The sequence below is a fragment of the Apus apus genome, chromosome 1, assembly GCF_020740795.1.
Source record: "Apus apus isolate bApuApu2 chromosome 1, bApuApu2.pri.cur, whole genome shotgun sequence".
Lineage (NCBI taxonomy): Eukaryota > Metazoa > Chordata > Aves > Apodiformes > Apodidae > Apus > Apus apus.
In genome coordinates, this window is record NC_067282.1 from 70,224,845 (window position 1) to 70,249,599 (window position 24,755).

A 24,755-nucleotide genomic window follows, 5' to 3' on the forward strand; every position below is an offset into this window, starting at 1 on the left:
CACATGCACTGTTGTTTTTAAGCAGGATTTGCTGTAGGTAATCGTGTAGAGCACATTAGGACCAGGATCCCAGTAGGCAAAGGAGACAAGAAATATAAAACTAAAGTGAAATAGGTGGGCAAACTCCGTGAACATTCTGTGAAGGCTAGTATATTAACACTGGGTTAAATAAGGAATTTAATAATACTGGATTTAGATTGCACCTAGGATGGATCCAGTACCCTCTCTGCTCTAGCAGTTGATGTGGAGCTGCATATTCATTTTCCAAGAATGGCTGCTGCTGCAAGACGTAAATTGCAAAATGTTTCAGTGGCTGCTGGGCTGGATTTGGGATGTGTTTGTCCTTCATTGTGGGGCTCAACCTCTGCCCTTTAAAAAAAAAAAAGATGCCCATTTTCCACCCAAATTGTGTATGGTAGCACTTGTAACAGTTTCATGTAGCTACAGTTGGGCTCATTTAATGTACTGCCATTTGGTATCTTGTAATCAGATGCTTGTTTTCATGAGTCCCAGCAATTACTTCAAATAGATCTAAACGTGCTGGTGAATTTTTTAAGCCCTTGTTTTCATGCAGACCTCCTCAATGTAATTTAAAGCCAAAGCAAAATAAGTTGATGCATAAGCAAGACTTTTGTCCTAGGTTTTCTCCTAGGTTGGGTCCAACAGCTTTGTACCACTAGAGATTTAGACTCATATTTCCATGTAACTACTTTTTTTTTGTTTATACCACTAAGTGGGAAGAGCTGCTATAGGGAGTAGACTGAGACTAGGGTTGCCTGTTTTCTTCTGGGCTGTAGTCTTAGGCTGTTGTGGTGTTTCTGTCCCTTCTCTCTTCTGCACAGTTTCTCAGTTCATCAAAAGGAGAAAACTAACTCAACTATTTAATGCATGAACATAAAATAGTTGAAATGCTTAGATTGCTTTACTGGAAACACTGGCAAAGAGGGAAATGTGATAGGATTATGCTGCCTTTCAGGACATAGTACAATGCCTGTATCTTTTTCTGGGGCTTCTGTTTTGGTGAGAATTGACTCAGAAAACCCTCATTAAATCAAGATGCTGACTGTTTGTGGTTGGTCTGTCTCAAAACCCTACTGCTTTAGGCATGGGAGGTACTCATGTCTTCGAGTGCATCAGAAGTTAAATCCCTAGAGTTGTTCAAAGTAATTGTGCTGCCTCTGTCTACTCCTTTCCTGAAGATTCTTGAAGCCTCTTTCCTCTGTTTCTTTAAAACAAAATGCTTTGATCAGCATGTGTAGCCACAGAAGTCTGAGGGAAGGTGTAAATCCTATTAGTGACATAGGCTGCAGAAAGATGCACTCGGGAGTGTAGGAGGAAGAGCAGAACGTGCATCTGAATGAACGCTGCAGCTACAAAGGTGTCAGGTGCCAAGCAACAAAGCACATGCATTGCTACTGCTTGGTGTGTATTTGTGGGAAGCATCAGGTGTCTTCATATGCGTGAGTCACTCCAGCAGCAGCTGCGAGTCAAATCCATACATGTCCATGTAGCTCAGGCCATGCCAGCACCAGGAAGGAGCAACTGGAGATGTCATGGGGTGGAAGAACTAGATTGCAGAAGTCCTCTGGTATTAGCTAGGGAAGAAATGAGACTTTTAGAAAACAGTGTAATCTGAAGCTTGACTATATGGCTGCTGTATTTCAGGTAAGCTTCTTGGTGACTGCATGGCTTCTGACAATATTCTGAACTCTTAATACCAGAGCTACTTGGTAGTCTAGGATTCTCTAAATTTAAAGCCACATAGCTAAAAATATCCTCTTTGACTACCTGTGATTTGTTGGTTTAACTAAACTCTTATTAGAATATGTCAGCTATTGAGGGCAGTGCTACTGTAGAGGAGAACAAAAGAAAACAAAGTGGAGGAACTTGCTGGAAGTGCGGTTGCTTCTGTAATGGTTGGAAAAATAATGTGTGAACATGTTTTTTGGTTGTGTAACAACAACAACTGGCTTGAAACACTGAAATGAAAGTTTCCCTTCCAGGTGCTTCTGTGGTGCACTTGCACCACAGAATTTGTGGGCTGGAAGAATGCTAGTCCTTGCTGTGCACATGGGAACTGATGATCATTGCAGTTTCCAAGAGTTAGGTGGTATTACTCTTTAAGTGGAACCTCTTGGGTACAGTGAGTTGCACAGCAAGTTTAGCTACCCGCTCTACAGTAACAGGTTTTTAACACCTAATGTTTGTAGTCACTGGCTTAGACAAGTTGCTGTTGTTTCCAAACATTTGTTAATTTTCAAGGTTGATTATTCAATGTATTGAAAATGTTGCTTTTGCTGTTTTTTTGGTTTTTTGTTGTTTTTTTTTTTTTTTGGGGGGGGGGGGGGGAACTTAAGTCTGTTGCAGCTGTCTTTTTCCAGGCAAGAAGAACAGAAGACCTGGAAGGAATAACCCAGTTGTTTCAATATTATTTTTATGTCTTCCTCCCTCAGGATGACAACTGGGGTGAGACCACAACAGCAATCACAGGCACCTCAGAGCACAGCATTTCCCAGGAGGACATTGCCCGGATCAGTAAGGATCTGGAGGACAGTGTTGGGTTGGACTGCAAACGTTACCTGGGCTTAACAGTGGCAGCTGTTCTCGGACTCCTTGTCTTCCTTACCCCCATCGCCTTCATTCTGTTACCCCAAATCCTGTGGCGGGATGATCTGGAGCCATGTGGTACTGTCTGTGAGGGACTGTTCATCTCTGTGGCATTTAAACTCCTCATTCTTCTGATCGGGACCTGGGCTCTGTTTTTCCGCCCACCCAAGGCAGATATACCACGGGTGTTTGTGTTCCGGGCCCTTCTGTTGGTCCTCATCTTCCTGTTTGTGTTTTCCTACTGGCTCTTCTACGGCGTTCGCATCTTGGACTCGAAGGACACCAACTACCAAGGAATAGTGCAGTACGCCGTGTCCCTGGTGGATGCTCTGCTCTTCATTCACTACCTGGCCATTGTGCTGCTGGAGCTGCGGCAGCTGCAGCCCATGTTCACTGTCAAGGTGGTTCGGTCAACGGATGGAGAGTCACGATACTACAGCTTGGGGCACTTGAGGTAGGTGCAAGCTCTTAAATCCAACTGTGTAGGTCACAGAATCTTAGGGGTTGGAAGGGGCCTCAAAAGGTCTTCTAGATAAAAGTGGCTGTGCTCTAGCACAAAGCGTCAGCTGCTTTTGTACTTGCGGGATCACTGGTTTCTGAATCTTCACCCAGGGGAGTCCTGGAGTCTCTCCAAAGTTACCAAACTTCCCCTCTGCAAGTGTGGGAGAGGTTGTCCCTGCTTCAGAGTTGTCCTGTGCATTTCTGTAAATGAAAAGAGCTGATGACACAACTTTAGGCTGGTCATTGGGTGAAGACAGATCTTTGTTTAAGATCATAGAATCACAGAATTGCTTTGCTTGGAAAAGACCTTTAAGACCATCAAGTCCAACCATTATACTGGCACACTGCTGAGGCCATCACTGAACTGTGTCCCTAAGCACTCCATCCACATTTCTTTTAAATACCTCCAGGGATGGTCACTCCACCACTCCCCTGGGCAGCCTGTTCCAGTGCCTGACAACACTTTCAGTGAATACATTTTTCCTGATATCCAATCTAAACATCCCCTGGTGCAACTTGAGGCCATTTCATTTTATTCCATCACTTGTCACTTGGAGGAAGGGGCTGGCTTGTGTTCTTTGGCTGTACCAGCAAGGTCAGGTGTGCCACTTTGAGAGCAAGCCCTTCAGGCCATGCAGAGCATCACTCCTCTGAGCCTCCTGACAGTAGACCACTCCTTGTGGCAGGGGCTTCAGGAAGAAACAAGTGTCCTTGTGTGAGAAAGCATTCAGCAACCTAATGTACTGTTAAAATGTCCATTTATCCTCACTGCCCTATGCAGCCAAGAGTCCTTCAAAGAAGCTGAATAAACATCCCTCGGGTCAGATCAAGCACTGTAATTTGCATCCTATGTGTGCCTTTTGCAGCCAGTTGAAATGCTTGTGTTTGGTATCTCTGGTCTGAAGCCTGTTACTGTGACAGGCTGGGGCTTCCTTGAAGGACTTGGTAATATAGCTACATCATGGGCTCCTTCCAATGACTGGAGACTCTTTCCTTGTTTCTAAGATCATCAGTTTTTTGCAGTCTTGTGTTGGCTTGAGGGAAATTGCATTTAGTCCTGCTGAAGCAGTTGCTTTGATGCAGCCAAAATCTCCCAGCAGTTCAGTTTAGGAATAATATATTTAATGAGTACTGAGGCATGTGTAGGTGCTTCTTTTGGCAGTGCTATGCTGCTTCTGGTTTGGTTCTGTAGCATGATGCTCTTTTTGTCATGGGTATGGATCAGTTTGATGGGTCAGATACACGTGGGAAGTGTTTGGGAGTTGTGCAATATCTATAGGTATGACATGCATGCCTGCTTCCACCTTCCTGCTGGGATTAATGCTTCCTTCAGCAAAGGTACAAGAAAGGACAGGTGCCTAAATCTCCTTAGTTCCCATGTCTTGTGTAGCTCTCCAGAAATCTCTTTGTTCCTGTACCCTGTGAGGCTAGCAGCTCAGCTCTGTATCTGCTCAGACTGTATCTGTACTTTAACATCTGTTCTGCTTATCTTTCCAGACCCCTATGGCATTTGTATCTATTGCAGATGGAGAGATAAGTGTCTGATGGTTTAAGTGGATGTAGGAACAGTCTCCTGCAACCATTAGCCTAGCAGTGGAGTTGCTTTGAAGCAGATTTAGTGGTTGAAGCTCAAGTCTGGAAGTTGATTCCTGGGTATGGTTTCTGGCTTAGTGGGAGAACTCAAGGCCTTTTTGGGTGAACTAGGTCCGAACTCTACTATGTAATTTCCTATTCTATGACATGCAAAGGAAAGCCCCTTTTCTGTAATGGAAGTGCTCCTGTTGACTTGATGGAAGACTGCCATCAGAGTTTTAAAAAATGAACTAATCTCTGTTGGTTTTCTTGTGAGAACAATTTTAAATGTATTTTTTTAACTTAAAAATTCCTCTGTGGCACGTGACATGTCCAGCATAGCCTTTAAGGCTAGGGAGGTGGACAAGTGACTACCTTGTTCACCTTCTCCTGTGCCACAACTTTGTGCCTTGAGGTGTGCCGGTACAGATCTCTTCCAAGTGAATTCTGCACAAGAATGTTCCGTACATGTATGTATATCTGTATATACACACACAGTGTGCAGGTTTGGTTTGAGAGAGTTTGCTGGTTGCTTGGTGTTCGATTGTGGGCTGGTGTTCAGTGGAATTAAGATCCTACCCCTGCCCAAGTCTGCATGCCTGGCTTTAACCATGTAAGTAATCTTGCTATCAGAGGCAAAGAATTTGCTGGAGAATCAAGGTCTAAATATTTAATAGCACATGTGTTAAAAACAGTGTTCCCTCCAATTCTCTCTTTGCAGCGAGGTTTTGAAATGCCTTGGGTGATGAGAGGACAGCGATTTCTAAATCATAGGGTGACATCTGAGATGTACAAAGAATTAATAACTTTTCGTTTGTTGGGAAGCTAATTGCAGTTTTCTTTGGCATATTGAATCCAAACCATACAACATGTAGAAGCTTTGGGTTCTTGTGATACAGAGGAGTCCTGTCAAGCATGTCTAATAATGGTAAACTAGTGTTTCTTTTTCCTTAGTTTCTGACAGATGACTATTGATGTGTGTTTTGAAGCCTGAGTGTCTTTCTGTCTTTAGTGATGCAAAGGTTAAAACTGTCTAGATTTGATCAATGGCCAAGCATCTCCCATCTAAGGGAGAGTTAATTCTCCACTCTTGCTACTAGCAACTGGGAGAGTTAATTGTGTGTAAATGGTAAGAGCTGCTCATCTTGATACAGTGTGTGGCCCCAATGTGACAAACACTGTAAGAAGCAAATGTAGTTGGTGTCTCCTTCAGCTTCTAAAGGCTTAGAATTGAGAGACGTTTATGTAAACTATTAAAAAGTTTAGGAACTTTTGAATATCTTTGCAGCATGATTTTGCAAGCTTTCCATAAAGGTCTTGGCATGCTTGTCAGTGAAATGTCAGTCAGGGTCACAAGAGGCTGCCTTCTGCCTATGGCTGGCTCTCTGCCTGAGGCATGGGGCTGGAAAGGGAGGTCTGTTGTTGGGAAAATGTGGAGACGTGCAAGGACAGTTTGGATTATTCAGGAAGACTGGAGAAGCAGCCTTGTGGGTGAGCTGGAGATGTGGTTTTAGCTATGATGGAGTAAGCATATACTAACTTGTTGAGGCCTCTCAGCTCTTCATTTGCCACCATGCATGCTTGCCTCATCCTGGCACTTCTAAAGGGGTCCTAGGCTGTGGATTGTGGTCCTATGCTTTGAATGTTATCACAGTCTGACTGCCTCCTGAAGTAAAAAACTTGCTCCCTCAATCCGTGTTTTGCCCTCTTTGTGCTTTCCAAAGATCTTAAAAGTTTTGCTCCCTGGCTATCCATGAGTGTCTCTTCCCCAACACCCCAGTGTGCTCCAGAGAAGCTTCTGGAGAGAAGGCTATTGAGACATCTTATCTTGTTCTTGGACAAACTGCATTTTCCACAGGAAAATTGTTGCTATCAGCCTTTATAATCTGAGGTGTAAGCTTTAAAATTCTAGGTCTTTTCTGATGAGGCAGCGGGATTTGCTGTTTAATTATGAGGAAAATGGGCTTTCTAGGGGAGAAGAGAAGAAAACAATAGCTCAGCCACCCTTCTGGAAAACCATGTTTTTGCCAGGCAGGGTACAGACAGGATTTTCCACCCTCCCTGGCTCCAAACACAGCAAAGAAGTTAAAAGTGCTGAGTTAGGTATTCCACTCCACCCCTGAGGGCCCTCAGTCCAGGAGGGTGAGCATATTTGGGAGTAGTTCCCCAAACTCCTATTACAATCAACCTATTAATAGGCTGGCTTGGTCCCACCCCCAGCACTTTGGCTGTATCTTTTCTTCTGAGAGACTTGTCTGCCAAAATGTGCATTCCCTTTGGCATTGATTCAGGAGCTTGGAGGGGAGGTAAAAATTAAATTGAAGTCCTAGTGAATATGGTGCCAAGTCTCAGCTCACTGACTGCTCTGCTGCTTCTGGTAGGAAGGGTTGTCAGGCCAGGGGAATGCTTTATGGGGGTATGTATGGGTAAAGAGCAGGGAATAAAGTAGGTCAAGAAAGGTCAAGCCTGGGAAAATGCCAGAGATTGGGTGGGGAGGCTGGCGAGAAAGCAACAACAAAGGGAAACAGAGGTGGGGGAGAGTGACAGTAGGTAGCTTGTCAGTTGAAAGGCTGATAGTTCTGTCTTGGATCTGCAGCTGAGGCTTTGGTTTGTCCCTATGGATAGAGGTACTGATGGCACCTGTCAGAGTTCAATACCTTCTAGATGGCTCAAACTGTGTAGGAATGCTTTTGCTGGAGAAAACCCTCCTTTTCTGTATTTAGGATGCTAAACATACTCCTTTTCTGGTGACTACTTTTTCCCCACCCTAGAGCTTTGCTAGTCTAGACAGCTCAAGAAAACGAATGGCTTCAAACGTATGTGGTAATTACTGATCTTACACATAGACTGAATGTTGGGCTCCAGTGTAGTCTTGGTTTTCTAAGGTTAGGAATGTCTGAGAGTGGACCTTTCTGCCCCATTTTGCACATCCTTGCAGTAAGGATATGAGGAGCAGAGTCATTATAGTTCATCATGTGTTTCCCTGTATGAAGTACTGAGAGCTTCAGTCTGCTTTTCTGTCTTCCCTGGCATGGGCTTGCCTTTGTGAACCAGCTGTCTGGGAAGCCAGTGGGGAGCTCTTTGAAATCAGGGTACAGTTTTTACAGATGGCTGTAAACTGGTTGTTGTTCTCTGTCTGTCAACAAAAGCTTAGTAATCAGAAATAACATTTCTGTATGGAAAAAGTCTGTTAGAGCATTGCCTGTACCCTTGTTACCGATCTGCTTTTGGATGGATGTTTGCTGAACTGTGGTTTAAAAATCCAGGAAGGGAGCAGCTGTTTCCTGAAAATAGGTACCTCTCTCTGAAGGCTCTTTACCTTCCCTATTGGTATCCTACTGAGAAATTTCATGGCTTGTGTGTGCTCACAAAACAAAGTAGATGCATACATGTTTTGTGGAAGGGGAAAACGTTCAGCCTGTCTCCCAGCTGAACTGGAGGCAGCAGAGTAGCTGTTTCTTAGTTGTGCTTGAGACCTTACCTTTAATACAAACCAGAGCTGAAACAGATTGCAGGGTGGAAGCTGATGCCACTTTTGACCCAGCTGTTTTTGGCTGGCAGTTTAGTATCTGCTGAACTGATTGCTTGTAAAACTGATCTCAGTCTGTCAGTTTGCTGATCTAATCTAATGAGCACGCCTCTCTTGTCTGTCTCTCTTGATGCCACTGAGGTGGTGTTCCCCAGTGAGGGTGTGTGTTGAGGGCTAAGGAGTGGGAATAAGCTTCTTCGTGCTCCAGCCTGCATTTGTAAGCCTTGCACATCTGATCTTGCAACAATGAGTTGTTGCTCAAATATTCTTCCCTTATCAAGGGTGAAATTTTTCTAATAAACACCTGGTCAACGTTTGAACTGTTCAGAGCCTCTTGCCTGGAGTTGTCAACACTTCTGTATAGGTTGTGCTATTCTAAAATCTCCCTCCTGCCCAAAAATAAAGCTTCCATGGCATATAGACACCTTTTTTTTTTTTTTTTCCTGTTTCTAGCTTAACCCTGGGTTTAGAGAGCTGAATCTCCTGCTTTTTAGGTGGGAGCTGCTGAAATATTGTTGGTTTATGGTGAAGGAACTTCATAATGTGTGTCTAATTGCATTGGTTGTTCCTAGTGTGACTGATCCCATGCACCTGTGGGCTCCTTCCATTTTTAGTCTGATGGTCAGAAGTGGAACTGCAGAAGAAGAATTGGTGCACACTGGTGCAGTGCTGTACCTGTGCAGCTAAATCCTGCTGCCGGCACTCTGGGCTTGTACGCTCTTCCTTCTACCCTGTGTGCAGTTTGCTTGGCCTGCCTTCCCAGGGACTAAAGGAATTGCACTGACCCTCCTTTCTTCTTCAGGTTTCTTCAACTGTCACCATCTTCCATAGTGATAAACACTGTGATGAAAGAGACTGAGTTGATGAGTTTTTATCTTGCTCTGTAGTAAAACATCTTATTAACTGTCCTGCTGCCTTGATTCCTGGAGCTTCCTAGGACAGTATGTGCCACACACCGGTGACTTTGCAGAGAAGCTCTGTTGCCAAAGCCTCGAGCCTGTGTGGAATTCACTTCATTCCTGAATGCATATTTTCTGTCCTGAAATCTGTATAAGGCACCCTGATGTGCATTTGTATGACTGTCCCTTCCCCCTCCCCATCACCAAACCTGAGGACTACCAGCATTAAATAGTCTCTCCTCCCAAGAAGTTCTGGGATAGCCAGCTAAATGTGTGCTAATTGCATCTGCAAGTGTGAAGCTCCTGAAGAAGCTGAGCTGTCTGCTCCAGCGCAGCTTCTTTAGCTCTGAAAGGTGTCAGACTTGTGACCTCCAAGGCAATGTCTTTCCAGCAGCACTTCACATGATAGGGTGTTTACAGCCACCTTTTTGCAACTCATCATCTCTGCAGCTGGCTTGTTTCTCTATGCTCCTCCCATTCCTGAGCTTGCAGAGCTCTCTGTACACATCTTTAGTGGCATAGGCAGTTGAGCATTAACAGCCTTCAAAAACCCCGTGCCATGGAGTTGGGAAGGAAGCTCTGACTTGGGGCTGAACTGATAGTGACTTAATGGGGAAAGACTTCCAACCGCATTCTTAGTCATTCTTAGTCACAGGCCATACCTCCTGCCTTTGTCTGCTGCCTCGCCTCCAGGAGGATGGTGCTGCAGAACGTGGTTCTTGCTGTGAGGGTACCTGTGGAATTGCAGAAGGAAGTTTTCCAGTAGCCTCTGAAAAAAAACCACCACTCTGTGCTACTGCCTGCTGAGCAGGGAGCAGTCTCCTTTGATGCTCCAGATGAGTTATGGGAACAGTGCCTTGTTCTGTTTTATGAGGGTCTGTCTGATGGTGCATGGGGTGTGTTGTCAGCAAAGACCAGATAGGACATCTTACTTAGGTCAAAGCTACACCTCATTAAGAGGGTGTTTATTTGTGACAGTAGTGAACAGCAGACTCCAGGAGTGCCAGGTGCTTCTCATTAGAGGGAAGGGGAAAGTCTAGGATGGACTGTCAGTATCTGACTACATGTACAACTCATCTGGGAGTTTCTGATGTTGTAAAGCCTGTCTCCAAAACCTGGGAGGGCTCTACTTTTCTGAAAAGGAGTATGTTTTCCTAGTCTCTTGCCTTTCTGCATATGCTTTTCTTGATTTTTTTTATCATCCCCACTGCCTCCTGTGTACAAAGCACCTATTCTTTTCACGAGAAGGAGCATGGAGTTGAGTGTGCTAGACCACAGCCCAGGTACCACTGGTATTGTGCTCCTGCAAATGCACCAGGCAGCAATGGCAAGCGGTGCAGGGTGATTGTTATACCCTGGAGCAGTCTCACATTTTTTGAATACTTGATATTTTAAAAGCTTACAAGCCTACTTGTAAGTGAAGGGCCCACTGTCAATTATTAACCCCCCTGGCTAAGTATGGTATTACTTGCTTCCTGATGGGGACCTGCTAAGCTTCATCCTTCTGAAAGAGATGGTGTGGAGGAAATGCCATTGGCTTCATCTGCAGGGATTTCTCTTGTTAGTTTGTCTTTCAAAATCAGCACTGCCCAGAAGTACAAGAACAGCACTCTCATCAGCTTGCCCTGTACTTGAGGGGCTTGTCATGCAATTTCTTTTCTCCTGCTGTTGATGCCCTCCAAATCTCCTGTGTGTACCACCCACAGAGACAGATGGTCTCCCTAAGCTGCTGAGCAAATTTTGTGGTTATGAAGTTACTTTTATCTTCAAATGCTGAAAAAAAAAAAAAAAAAAATAAAATATATATAAAAAAAATCCACCACTTCAACCTTTGACATCTGTTTCTTGTGGTGAATGATGAAAAACAAATACTCTGCAAAGGAGTGAGCTGTGTGTCCTTTAGGGTAGTGGAAGAGGCTCACTTTTCATTAAAAGTGTTAAGAAATTGTGAGTTTTATAGTTTTTATACAGAACAATCAAGTAATATGTCCAAGAAAACTGGAATCTAATTCCTGACCCTACCTTGAAGGAGTAAGGGAGAGTTAATAGGGAGCTGGCTAGTAGTGAAAGGACTTTTTTTTTTTTTCCTCACAAAACTGAGGGCAGTATTTTTACTTATAACTTGATTCTCCTTCCAGCACTCGCTCCCCTTAAATTAACCCCTGTGCTGAAACTCCCCTTGTGCAGTTTATGTCAAGTGGGGACCTCAGCTGATGGTCTGGGGAGAGCTAGTCCCCAGCTGACAGCAGTGCAGGCTCTTGGCACAGCAGTTAAGGACCTTAGCTGTGGTTTGGGGGCAGACAACTGGCTTGCATTCCCAAAGTCCTGGCAGAGGGTCATCTGCATGTTTGGGGGTGGCTTTTTGGTGCTCAGCTTGGAACCACAGGCCGTATCCCTGCCACCCCAGGGATGCTGGGTGCTGGTTTCAAAATAAGGAGGCTCTTGCTTGTGCGAGGCCTGCTGGGGTGCAGCTGGGTGGGGGATGCCCTGTGGTTGAGGGATGCTGTGCAGGGAGAGCTGGGCTGTAGTTTGAGAGCTGACAGTCCTCTGTGTGCCAGGGTCTGCTAGCTGTTACTATTGATGCTGCCTTTTCAGGCCTCTGTGTAGGCTTGCAGGTAAATAATGTTCCAAGGTATTGTGAGAGAAATCCTAGAAGAAGCTGAAGCTGTTGTATTGCCCCAAATGTCAAACTTCATTCAAAACCTTGCTGCATTAATCTGTCCCCGGCTGGGGACCAAGTAAGAGGTGGTCCTCTTTCCTGAGGGAGCACCCTACTAGGCTGCTGTTGGAACAAGAGCTGAATACTGCTGTTTGATGGCAGCAGCGTCTTAATTGTAAAGCTCTATTACAGCAATGAAATTTTGCTGCCAGTAGAAGATTTGAATACTTTCTTCCTGTTCTCTCCTTGGAATTAAAGTTGCATTTCTTAGCCTTCACTTAAAACCCCCACCCCACCCTTAGTTACTTCATAACTATTAATGTAACTTGAAGAATTCCTTGTCTAAAGACTCTAGCGTTATTTGATGCATGGTCAGGCTTTAAATTACCTTTTGAAAATGTTGAGATTGTTACAGACTTCTTGCCATACCTGCCAGATCCTGCATATTTTTAAATTGTTTTTTTTTTTTGTGACTCAGACTCGTCAGAGGCAGAACATACATGTATGTTGTGAATGCATCACTGTTGCAGGTTATGCTGCTCTCAGGGACTGGAAGGGGTAGTGTGGGATACCATGTATTACTGGCTGCTGCAAGGTTCCTAGGTGCTTGAGTAGGGCACAATCTCGATTTGGAGGCTGATGGTGTCTTGGAGCTCAGGGGAGTCTGGTATTTCATCCCTTAGATGTCTGCACTAAGTGCCTGTTTCACTCTTGCATGCAGGGTAAGCTCTTGGTCTTGCTCCCAGCTCCCGTGTTCAGAGATAAAGTGCACCTTGGTGTTGTCCTGTCCTCCCTGACTTGTCTGAAACTCCTTAAATCCTAAACATAACATCAAGTGCGTAGAAAATTTTGAAAGAGGTTAAGCCTCCCTCATAAATACTCAGTGCACCCCTCAATTACACAAATGTTTCATCACAGTTTCACATCACTTTTTAAATTAATGCTGCTTAAAAAAAAAAATACCTTGTCAAGTGTCTGATCCTCCCTCACTCCTCCCAGAGAAATCTTTTCTGGTTGCACAGGTATCTGAATGGTGGAACTAGTAATTTATATCTCTATTATTTATGTAGCTTTATAGCTTGCATGTGTATCTTTCTTCCTGGATTATTTAGCTCAGCTCAATTTCTGCCAGTCTTCTTAGCTGCCCTTCTAGTCCTTAAGGGTTGCAAAGTCTTGTGTTAGCAGCAGAAAGATGTGATGGGCAGAGGGAAAGAGGCGGGACAGCATCCGGTCATGGTAGTGTTGGTTTCATTGAAGGTGATGGTTTCATTGAAAGTGGTCCTGCTGCTGCCTGTGTGAGGAGACAGGTTGTGCACTGTGTGGCTGCAGTCTGCCTACAGAGCAGGAGCCGTCTTGGGTGCTGCATGGCTCAGTCTGCAAAGGTGTGCTCCTCCACTGAGCTTGGATAAAGGAGAGGATCAAGTCCTTGCTTCTCCTCCCCTGCCTAGCAGGCCTACAGGGGACCAGCTGTGGCCCAAACATGAGGGACAGGTCTCATGTGTCAGGCCACATCCCTTAAGGTGTGCAGAGCTGGATACAGTGTACCCCATGGCAGCTTATTGTTTGGGGCTTGGTGTGAGGCAGGTTGCTGGCTGGGAGATGAGACTTTTTAAATTTTTATCTTGAGTCGTGTGGGTCTCCTCCCACAGGGCTCATTGGCCTCAATAATCTGCTCAGCTATGGAGATGTTACCCATAAGACTGACTTCAGCAGTGTCCCTGACTCTCAAATTGCTTGTGGATCTGTATTGAGTTGGGTGCGGACAAGTTGAGCCCGTGTGGGCTGCTGCCAGCTGGATGCAACACCCACAGGTGCCTGGAAAAGCTGGCTTGACCCTTCTCTGTCAGCACCTGCATCTGTGTGGTGTGCCTGTACCTGCTGTGCCTTTCAAGTTTAGGGGACAGCTCAGCAGCAGCTTCCTTCCATCATCTTTTCACTGAAGTTGTCCCCTTTGTGCTCTTCTCTCACTGCCCTCCTTCCCAACCTGCCAATTTGCTCAACAGATAAAAGAAGCCTTTCACAGCTTTGGTTTTGCTTCAGTGTGAGCAGACAGTAGTTAGTTTTATTTTTTCTCCTAAATAAGTAAGTTAGTATTCTGACTGGCTCCTTTGAGAATAAGCCACCACTTTGCAAAACCATGGCAGGGAGGCAGACTGTGTGGCATCCTGGCAGAGCGCTTGGAAAACCCATTTCTGGGCTCTAGCACATGGATCCAGTAGCTGCTGCTGTCCAGATCAGTTCCATTCCTGCTGGCTCCTGAGGGCGCTGGGCTGAGTTTGTGGTGTGGATGTCTAGCCAGGTGTTGGTTTGGTTACTGTAGGTGTCTGGGACGTGGTCTATACATGGCTGGGCATGGGCAGCTCCTTTGCTCTCATCTTTCTTTCTCGGTGTTGCAGCAGATCCTGGGGCAATGGAGGTGCTGGAAGCAAGGGCTCACTCTTTGCTTGATGAGAAGGTGGTGCGTTATATATGATCAAAGGGAAGTGTTTTTCTCTGGTTTGAGAGCTGTTGGGGTATCTGTGTGTGGTTATTGGTGTCTGAGGAACTGGTTGAGATCCAGCCCGAGCTGTTAGTGCCTGAAAGCTGCTGTTGTCCACTGGCAAATCCATGAGCTATATACCATTTGGATTTTGTGGTTCTGCTAGGTACCTGCATGGTAAGTGCTTGACAACAACCCCCACACACACTGTTCACCTTGGAGAGGCGGTCTTGGCGTAGGAGGATGCGAGTGGTTTGCTTTGGAGCCTGCTCTCCTGGCAGCTGGCTTCCTCAGCCTTCTGGGGGAGAGGTTCGTCGTGCTGCGTGCTCAGGCATTCACAAGCTGCTCTTTCAAATGCAGCCCCTGAAACTGCTCTTGTTGTACGCTCACGTACGCGTCCCAGTGGATGGGCTGAGGTAATCAGGGCAACGTACCTTTGCCGCATGCTAACAGACTGCCCTTTGCTGTGCTGTGAGGGGGCTGGAAGACAGCCTTTCTGGTTACCTAGGCTGACCCCTTGCAATAAGGTGTCCTAGAACTGCATACAGGGAACCTGAGAAGAAGCTTAGGCTCAGTCTGGCTGAAGGGCTGAAGTATTTCCTCCTTTGTGGAAAGAGTCCCCTGTCTCCTATAGGAAGCCCTTCTGGTGCTTGGGGACCTCCATTGTTTCTAAAACTTGCATTAGGCTTTTGTAGCTTATTTAGTCTTCTATCTGTTGAATATGATATCAGGGATAGCAGGGGTCCCTATTATCTTTGCCTCCCTTGGCACTATACCATGAAATGAAATGATCACTGTTACTGAGGAAATGAACTGTGGTGCTGCCTCAGTATCTCACCTCAACTCAGTGACTCTCTCTTCCTGGTAAATGGCATTATTGGACCTTTTGGACCATTCTTCTAGTGAGTGGATTGTGCTGTCCTCCTTCTCTTCATGATATATTGCCACTAGTGTCTTGAGGTTTTGTCCTGACTATCTATACTAGCTGCCACCTTCAGCTGTTGGAAGTGGAAGCGAGGGCAGTGCAGCCGCTGGGAATACTTTCATAGAAAGATGGAGTCCTACCGATAAAGGTGACTGGGGAAAAATGTTCAGCCCATGTGCTGGTACCCTGAAGACCAGTTAAGTTCCTGAAGTATCACACTGGAAACTTTTTCAGATGGAGAATTGCAGTGGGAGCATGCCTGTGGGTTTACTGGGGTTTTATAGCTGCTTGCTAAAACGTAACACTGTACATCTGTAGCAGTATCTTCTTAGTACTTGTCTGGAAATACTTTTACAGGGTTCTTCAGGGAGGCTTAATAACTAGCTTGTTTGGGTTGTACGACATAAAGGAGTGGATTATTTTTTTTCCCCAAAGTTTGGTCATACCCTCCTGTAAAATCCTAGTTTAAAAGCTCCCATTTCTCTACTAACAGCATCCCTTCCAAATAAAAAGATTAGAACATAACATCAACACTAGTAGTAGACTTATAGGGGTCCTTTCCTTTTTCTTCTGTACTGGAGGGTTTTGGCTAGGCTGCTATTGAGGAAAATAAACAAAACAAACAAAAAAACAACCCAAAAAATAATTCTCTCCCCTTCTCATTCAGAAAATCTGTGCAATGAAAACCCTTCTGCATCAGAAGCAAACTACTTTATTGCTCAGCTGGTGTATTGATTCTGGTTCTTTTTCTCACAAAACATGAGACTTGGAGTAGAGTGTGTGTGTGTTGGAGAACACTGTGTCTTGGACCATGCAGGGCAGAAATGGGGAGATCTGCAGCTAGAAACTAGGCTGATGTTGTCCTAAAACTTAAAACATTCACACGACAATTGTTCAGATGTCCAGTGTTGGGGGACATAGGCACACACTTAAAATTCTGTTCTTTGTTGTTTTGTTTGTTTTTAAAAAGGCTGTGAGGGGAGAGAACAGATGAGGACTGGTTCCTTCAAAACTGTGGGACAAACCGTGTGTGTGTGATTTGGGCTCTGTATAGATTGCACCATTAATGGATGGATGTTTGCTTCCTTGGGGACAGCAGCTGTGCTGCCATCACAGTGACAACCTGTTACTATGCTGAGGTTTCCTTCCCTCTCTCCATAAAGGCTTGACCTTGCAATTTCTCCTACCTGCCTGACCAAATGCCAGAAGCTGGGTATCTAAAACAAACCCACTGTGTCTCAGTTGCTGGGTGCTAGTTCTGGGCAGGGTGAGGACTGCACTTGGCTGCCTTAGCCAAGTAGAGACTTCAGTTGTGGTTGTCTGACAAGAAAACGTGGTTTTCCTGTTCCTAGGGCCTGCGGTCTTGTTCTCTTGACTCTGCCGGACTGAAATGCTGTTGTAGTTGCCATGATCAAAAGGCATTTTTCTGCTCTGCTTGTTTAGCCACAGCTGCAAGAGTGCCTTGTCTTGGCATCTCTGCTGGCATCTAACTCTGGCTCTGTTTGCTGGAGAGGACGTAACTGTTGCTAAGGCATTGGTGCTACTGCGTGGTCTCAGCCTTCTTGGGAGCCTTGCTTCAAGGTGCTGCTTGGGAAGAACAGCAAGGACCAAATTCCTCATGCTCTGCCAACTAGTAAGAGATGGTCTCTGCATGTCAGTGCTGTCTGGAGAGCATCAGTCTGGGCAGCCTGTGTTTGCCTCACCCTTAGCTATGGTAGGCAGAGCAGTGTAGCAAACCTGCGTAGAGGCTGGTGGGAATACCTTCTGTAACTGTTTTCAGCAGGGATGTTGGGTGTGGGAAGCATTTTAATTTCAGTTATCAATGTCCAGTTTTATTTCCAAAGCTTCAGTCTTGGTGATTCTGCTTTAGGAAAGCAGTCAAGCATGATGAAGGATCAGGAATTTGAGTGCAGCTCTGCTCCTATCAAGAGTATGTGAAGGAAAAGGGGTTTTCTGGGAAGGACATCTTGCTGTAGGGCACTTTTGGGAAAGTGCAGAAGTTTTACAGGTGTGTTGGATGTGAGCTGACAGCACTGCTAGAGAGTAAGAACTGCTGTTGTTGAGTAGCTCAGCACTCCAGGAGACCTCAGCATCTCTTGCAGCAGCTAAGCTTGATGCAGTTGTAGGCTGGACACAACCAGTAAGGCAAAGCCAGCTCTGTGTGGAAGGTTGCTTTGTGCAATCCTTGCTCAACTCTTTTGAGGAGCCAAAGCTTCTCAACTGGCTGTGGTATGTATTTTGTGTGCCCAGAGACCTTGGCTTGTTTTGATGCTGCTTTAGAGAACATAAAATGTTGTTAGGAGGGAGGAATGTGTGTTGGAAATGATGTGATTAAATAACCCCTAGGCTTCATCCCTCAATTAGCACAGCAGTGATCGGGTCTCTCTGAGTATGCCTGTGGATTTTAGGTGTGTGGCTCACTCTAAAGTCTCGTGCTACAGGGTTTGCATCCATAGCAAGGTAGGAAAGTGGGTGCTCTGGTAGCAAGCAGCTCTTACTGGTTCTGTATTTATATTTGTATCTGTTGCAAAAGCATGAGGCACTCCTCTGCCTTTGATGATTAACATAGTCTAGGTGATGGTTGGTATAGTACCATGACAGGCTACATTTCTAGCTTAGCAGGAAAGCTTGAAACAGCTAAAACCATGTGAACGAGGGCTGCTGCAGCCTGCTGGGTTTGAGCCTAGTGTGTCCAATGGCAACTTTGAGCATAGGGGTGTGGCTTCAATCTCTTCAGCCCCCCCCCCCCCCGCCTCCTTGTTTTCTTTTTTACTAACCCTTTCCCACCACTTCAGAAGACTCAAAACCATTTTTCTAGAAATTGTCACGGCCCAAAGCCAGTATTTTGATTATATAAACAGGCTTCTTTCCTTGTGCCTTGGTTCAGTACAGCACTGGCTCGTTTTCCTGGAAATCCTCTAAAGCAGACAGTTTCAAGTGTTGGTTTAGCTGTGTAGGCAGATACAAAGCCAAAAACGGCCTCTGAGCCTGCAGAGTATGGCAATATGTCAAATATCAAAATCCCAGCAACAAATATAAAAATGCAGCAACAAGCATTCAGGCAAAACTGTTTGACTTACCTTTTGAAAAGAAAAAAAATTGGCCGTAGTTGCTGCCTTTGTGTCACATATTCCCCTCCTCCACTTCCTTGGATGCCCTGGAAAAGTTAATTCATTACTGTTTGTAAAGGACTCTGCATTTCTTTGCTGCCAGATGCCACTGAGGCACCCTGCTCTTCTGTTGGATCTGCTTGTTTGCTTTCCTTCTTGGCAGCATGCTGTGATGTGGCCTTCTTCAGGGTAGTAATAATAATACTACTAATAATTAAAAAAAAACAACCCTCCAACCACACAAAACACTATGCAAAACATAGAGTCTACTGATACTGCCTATAAGGAAAACTGGTTTTTCAGTAGGCCACTGGCCTGAGCAAGAGGACACGAGGAGGATCCTCAGTCTGACCCTCTCCAAACGGGCGATTAAGTATTGAAACTTTCTGTTCGTTTTTCTTCCTGCCTCTCCCCATTCTTTTCAAATCCTAAACCCAGGGAAAGCCTCAGTTTGCTGGAGTGCAGGGGGAACGAATGCAGCGGCCGACATGGCGCTGAACTCCTCCTGAGACGCTGCTGCAAGGAAGCGGGCTCTGGGATGGTTGCCAGCTTCCATTCCCATCGGAGCTGGCGTGTGGGTGGAGAGGAGGCTTGGTGTTGCCACTTTGCCCTCCTTGCGAGGCAGCAGAGGGGCTGCCCTGCACTGGAAAGTCCCGAAAAACCGTGTTTCTCTTGGGGAGGCAGCAGGCTTCCTTAGCGTCTTGCTTTGCTCCTCCTGGTTCCTCGGGGCTGCTCTGGATGCTGCTTTGCTTGGCCTCCTCCTGGCACGTTGTGTTGCACAAGTGTGTTGGGTGCCTTTCTGCCGGGCTTGTGATGGCTGAGCCTGTTCAGGGAATTGGGGGTGGAGGGTGTTTCTTGTTGCTTTGCAGCTCCCTCATGGGGCAGGGCTGGCTGTCCTGTGCTGTGCAGGGTGAGGCTTCCCCTTGATGTGGATGAAGAGGTTGAGCAACACAGCCCAGAAGGCTCTGATTCAGCCTTTTCCTCACTGTTGCTAATTACTGTGACCCTTGTAATTTTCTTGTCCGCAGCATCTTCTCTTTAATTATTATTTTTTTTCTTTTCTTTAAAAGAGAATTTGAAGAGTTGCAGTCTAGCTGTATTCCTAACCTGCCATGCTTAGGATGGACTATGTAGGAGACAGAAACGAGCTAGTAGAAATTTGGGAAACTGATTAATTGCAGTTCTTTCCCAAGAGAGTGGACCTTCTGTGTGATTGGGGTGTCTCATATGTGGGACTGAGCCTGTACTGGATTTACATCAGCAAAAAACAGCTGGGCTTTAATTTTAAGGGCTTATTGCAACCATTATCATGTTTGGATTTTGGGTGCATGTGCCAATGAATTGGTAGCTTTATATAGTGAGAGGGTGGAAGGGGTAGTGGGTGGGTGAAGCTGACATCCTGATGATAATGTTCTCTATGGCATCCAGGGAAAATGTGTGTGTATTAAAATAAATAATTCTCTCCTGTGATGTGTTGTGCTTCATCCTAATAGAGTTAGCTGGTCAATGGAGCACCTCCCAAACATTTCACACTGCTGGGATGGAAGTCCCAATGCTGCTTGAAATGAGAGCAGTGTATAACTCTGTTCATTTTTATCTTCTTGTTTTCAGTTGATCCTAGTTTTCCAAATGTTGCATTTGATGAAACTCTATGGAGTTTCACCTTCCTGGGAAGCAGACATGGAAAAACTCAGTCATGCTTGAATGTAGTCAGAAGGGGGAATATGTGCTGCTGCCACATGACTTCTTTTATGAAATTTTGTGTTTAAGCTGCAGCAAGTTCACAGTAAAAATCACAAGTTTGGCAGGGAGAAATCACCTGGCTTTCACTTTTTCTGTGTCAGGGCCTACATGTGTGTGGCAGTGGGTCAGTGTGTACTACCTCATTTAAAGGATGATTATTTCCTTGATTAAACAGTGGCTTTTTATTCCATATCAGTAGCTGAGTGCTTAAATGCAGTTGCTTTTAACAAAACTGATATGAGGACATATGAAGGATTAGTACCTGAGAGGTGAAGCTTATTTAAGATGCTCTAGTTGGATATGAAAGACCCCACCAAACAGTCCTAAGATGGAATTTGCTTCAAAAGCTAAATTCACCCTGTTGAAGTTACACAGCTAATGAAATATGTGGCTCTGTACCATAGTACTGAAGATAAAGGTACACAGTGGACAAGTCTGGTTTTGTTCTTCTTTCTCAGAATCTTGTGAATGGGCTGGCATCTACGCTGAATTTGCTCATCTGGAGGGAGCGGGGGGTTGCATCTGGAGAATGAGGATGGCAGAGGGTGTGTGTGTGTGTGTTTAAATTACTGGGGTGTGACGCAGAAGTTTAATATTAGCACAAGGCACAGGAAAATATAGATTGGTCCTCCGGGAGCGCTTGTTGAATCAGTGGTAGTGCTGAGAATTTAGGTCTTAATTTGCTCATGTCTTACTTTCCCACATTACCATCCTTGTAATGTTTTCTTCCTGTGTTGTAACATGTGTGAGAATACTTGGTTGCTTTCCTTAGGAGAGGCATTGTTGGTAAGTGTGAACTTTACAATTAACTGGCAGCAGATGTGTTGGCAGTTCCCTTGTAATTTTTGTGGGTTCAGAGTGAAATTAAGTGTGGATTCCTGGCAAACTCCTGCTGACTGAGTTGGTGATCTTGGTGATTTGCTGAGAATGCTGCTGCCAGCCAGACACCGTGCTTGGAGCATGGAGCCAGAGCAACCTGGCGAGAGCTATGTCCCTAGATCCTGCATGTGTGTTGGCTGTTTGAAAACCCCATAGCTCTGGCTTGTTTTGAAATACTCTCCTATTTGTTAGCAGCAGTGCCTATGGATGTCTGTCTCTGTTGTCAAAATGATTGCAGAGGAAGATACCTCTGGGTCGAGCCTTTGCTGCTGCCGCATGTGCCGTTTTGCTCCTGTGTGTCACCAATTTATGTAGAGAGATCCCCTTCAAAGGGAGTGTCAGTGCTCCTTATTCTGTCCCTTGCCTGGGATTTAACAAGCAATACTGAGGTAATTCCTCCTCATGCAGTCCTCAGGCATTGATCTTATCTTGCTGTGAAAACTGAAGAGATTGGGCTCTTGTCAATGCCCAGATGGAGGAGATCTGAGGAGGTGTGGCTGGAAATGACTCAAAGGGAAAAGCATCCATCCTGAGCTGGTCTCTCCATCTAGGCTGGCCAGCTACAGCAAAACCAGCATGGTGCTCTGATCTTAAGCCCAGACAAGGTCTCTATATTGCAGCTGCTCTGCTGCTGAGGCAGGCTGAGCTTTGGTTCTCTATTTTCCCATACTGTAAGCAGCCTGGTGCTTTAGTTTATGTAGCCCTTGTTCGGGGTTTTCCTGTCATTCTCCTGTTGAGGTGACGGCAGAGACATTTATCTTGCTTCTCATATGAAATTCCAGGTCCTAGAGAGAGTACCTAGAGTTATGCTCTTGCTCAATTCTGTGGGTGTCAATTCTTTTCCAAATAATGTGGCTATTTCTTCCTTAGTTATTTTCAGGAAACAAAATAATGCTTTGCAATTTGGGTTTTGTTGTGTTTTGTTTTGTTTTTTTTTTCCTCCTTAGCATCCAGCGAGCTGCACTGGTGGTTCTGGAAAATTACTACAGAGATTTCACAGTCTACAACCCAGCCTTGTTAACAGCCTCCAAATCCCGTGCAGCCAAGCATATGGCTGGCCTGAAAGTCTACAACGTTGATGGTAGGTGAGGTGAAACGTAGTCTCAGAGACTGGGTGGGATGGGGAAGGGTTGGGTTGGCTTTATGCTTTGTTATGCACACATTCTCACCTTTTTGCTTTGCCAAATCTTTGTCTCTTGCTGGAAATCTTCCTAACAGGGCTGAGTTTGCCAGTTCCAGACGACTTTACAGATGTGTTTAACCCACAGTAAGACTTTTGTCTTTGCCAGGTGAAACGGCCAACTTTTAGGTCTGGCTTAATTATAACACAGCTTGACAAGCACTTTTCAGAACCGCTGCTTGTTTTAGGCAGCTTCTGCTTTTTGTCGCCTTTGGGTCATCTCCTTGGTTGTGCTAGTACAATAAACACAACTTCTAACCTAAATGAGCTCCTCAGTCCTTCACTGAGCCACTTCCACAGGCAGCCTTCAGGAAAGTGAAGGAGGTAGATACTGGTGTGGAAAGAAGCAGCAGCCTTAGCAGTAAATAGCTGTGCCTGGCTTACTTGTGGCCGTGCTTCCAAGTCATCGTGATGCTAAGCAGTTCATGGAAATTCAGAGGCAGAAGCTCTCCCTCTGGAGCTTTTCCGTTCAACAGACTTGTTTCAAACTTTTGGGCTTTGAAGAGGGCTGTGGGAGGATGGCTGGGTGGATCCCTCTGGGCACTCAAAGCAGTGAAAACTGGACTCAATCATTTGACACTCTTAAACCCTGTCAGTGAAAGCTAGACTTGATAAGCAGGGTGTGCTCAGCCATCACAGCCTTTATAGGAGTGCACATTCCTTTGAGGGAAGAGCTGAAGTTGTGTAGGAAAGCTTTTATGGTGAAGGATGGCTGAAGTCCTGTGACAAGATGATGTAAGACACATCCTGGTGAATAGGATAGTATGGAAAGGCTTTGAGAGCTGGAAGGGTAAAGGGACTTAGCTGGGCAGGGTCATTCTGTGTGCAGGGTGTGGAGACTGAAATATGAAGAATATCTGTCACATGGAAAAACATGAGATGTAATTGTTTTACCTTCAACAAAGCTTCAGTGCTTTATGGGTTTAGTTTTTGGTGCTTGGTTTGTTGTTTGGTGGTTTGTTTTTTTCATTTTTGGTGACTTCAGAAATTTCAAAGACCTTATTCTAAATGTTTCCCCAAACTTAATGCCACACTCCGGACCCTCTAAAATTAACTGGGGATTTTGATCCTTACAGTGAGATCTACCCATCCTGACAGAAAAAAGGTGAAGGGAGGCAGGGGGGAGGGAGAGAGGCAGACTTGCTTATTGTGTGTTCCCAGCTGTCTGAAGTGAAGAAGCTCTCGGGTGGGAAAGAACAAGTTGAGTTGGAGAGGGGAAGCAAACAGGCATGCTCTGCACTTTTCTGGAGGTGAAATCTTTCATTCCAGCTGTTTGCTCACTCTCATTGAGGCCTGGTGTGTGGAAAGTCAAGGCTTCCAGATCCCACAGGTGTCTGCACACCATTCAAACCCAACCACTCACCAGGCTGGCTGCAGGACATGCCATTCTGCTTACTAGCTGGCTTGTCCTCTCCTGTGCTGCAGCATCTCTTCAGGAGATGGCAGGGTCTGTTCCTGCAGCACCTGCTGGGATGCTGGGACTTCCAAGCTCAGAGGAGAAGCTTCTGTTCTGGAGTAGTGTTAGTACCTTAGGAACTGGTAGCTCACAAAACTTTGTTGGAAGAGAAGGAACCAGAAGTAAGCTTCAGATCTGTCTGGCAGGCCTTTCCAAGCATCAAGGTCATGAGCCTGCCAGGGCCTGAAAACTTGTACCTTCCATTCCAGAGCAGTACTGGTTCCCTGGGCTGTTTCTTGTGGAGTGTTGCTGCCTTTGCAGACGTGGAAGTCTACGGCTTAGAGGCACGTCCTTAAGAAGATTAGAAGATTCCCATCCATTTTACAAAGCAGAATGAAGTTCTGGCTGCAGCTTACCTTGGCATCCTGACAGTCTCTTACACCCTCCATGTGAAAAAACTATAATGCTATTAAGGCAGCCTAATTTACTGGCAGCTTGTGTGTTTGGTACTGGAGCAGCCAGGAAGGAAAAAACATCTTGCTGTAATCTCCCTTATACAGAGTAAGGAGGCTCACCTTCAAAACCAGGATTTTCATTGCCAGGCATAGTCAACGAGGCAAATTACAGCTCTAACCCAAATCTGGGATCTAGTGTCTCCCTTGAGTCATATCCTCCATTTCAGGGCTGTCAAACAAAGTCTGAAGTGTTTAGACTCTTAAGAACTGTGTGAATGCTCATCTTTCCCACTGCTGAGCTTCAGGCTTCTGTCTTGGAATCTGGTTTGTGCTTTTTAGGAAAAAACTAAAAAGTTGCCCTTGCATGAGCAGAGCAATTTGAAGCAAGTCTGTGCAATCGATTGGCCTTAACCACTGCTATTTAAGAGTGTGGGCTTTCAGAGCAGTTAGTCAGAAAAGCAGCTCTTGGTGGTTTGGAGGCAGTCCTAGACTTCTCCTTTTTCCCTCTGGGTAGACCCACCTCTATCCTCTAGATAGAAGGATCGGTACGCTCTTCTGGGGCAACAATTCTTTTGCACTGCTCTCTGCCCAAACAGCCAGAGCTGAGAGCTTCGTGGAGGATCTGCAGAACCTACTACTGCATTTTAAGGTTGCTAGTTAAGGTCCTGTCGTAGAGAGCTCTGTCACTTGACTGGGTGTTACAGAGCAGATTGCAGCTTCCCTGTTTCTATAGCTGTGTAGGATCTGTTAACAGCAACAGAAGCATTAACGGCAGGTGCTGCTTTGAGAGCCTTGACGAGCTACTATGCATATAGACTCCA

General features: G+C 45.4%; 1 protein-coding gene across 1 annotated transcript in view; it reads left to right on the plus strand.

The window, feature by feature from the left end:
• The window catches only part of VANGL1 (VANGL planar cell polarity protein 1), a 51,623-nt gene that overhangs the window by 16,737 nt on the left and 10,131 nt on the right, over window positions 1-24,755 (plus strand). Inside the window, exons 4-5 of the mRNA XM_051608297.1 lie at window positions 2,454-3,061; window positions 21,851-21,984. Of these exons, the coding sequence (XP_051464257.1) occupies window positions 2,454-3,061; window positions 21,851-21,984 (742 nt within the window). The remainder of the gene's footprint in view (window positions 1-2,453; window positions 3,062-21,850; window positions 21,985-24,755) is intronic.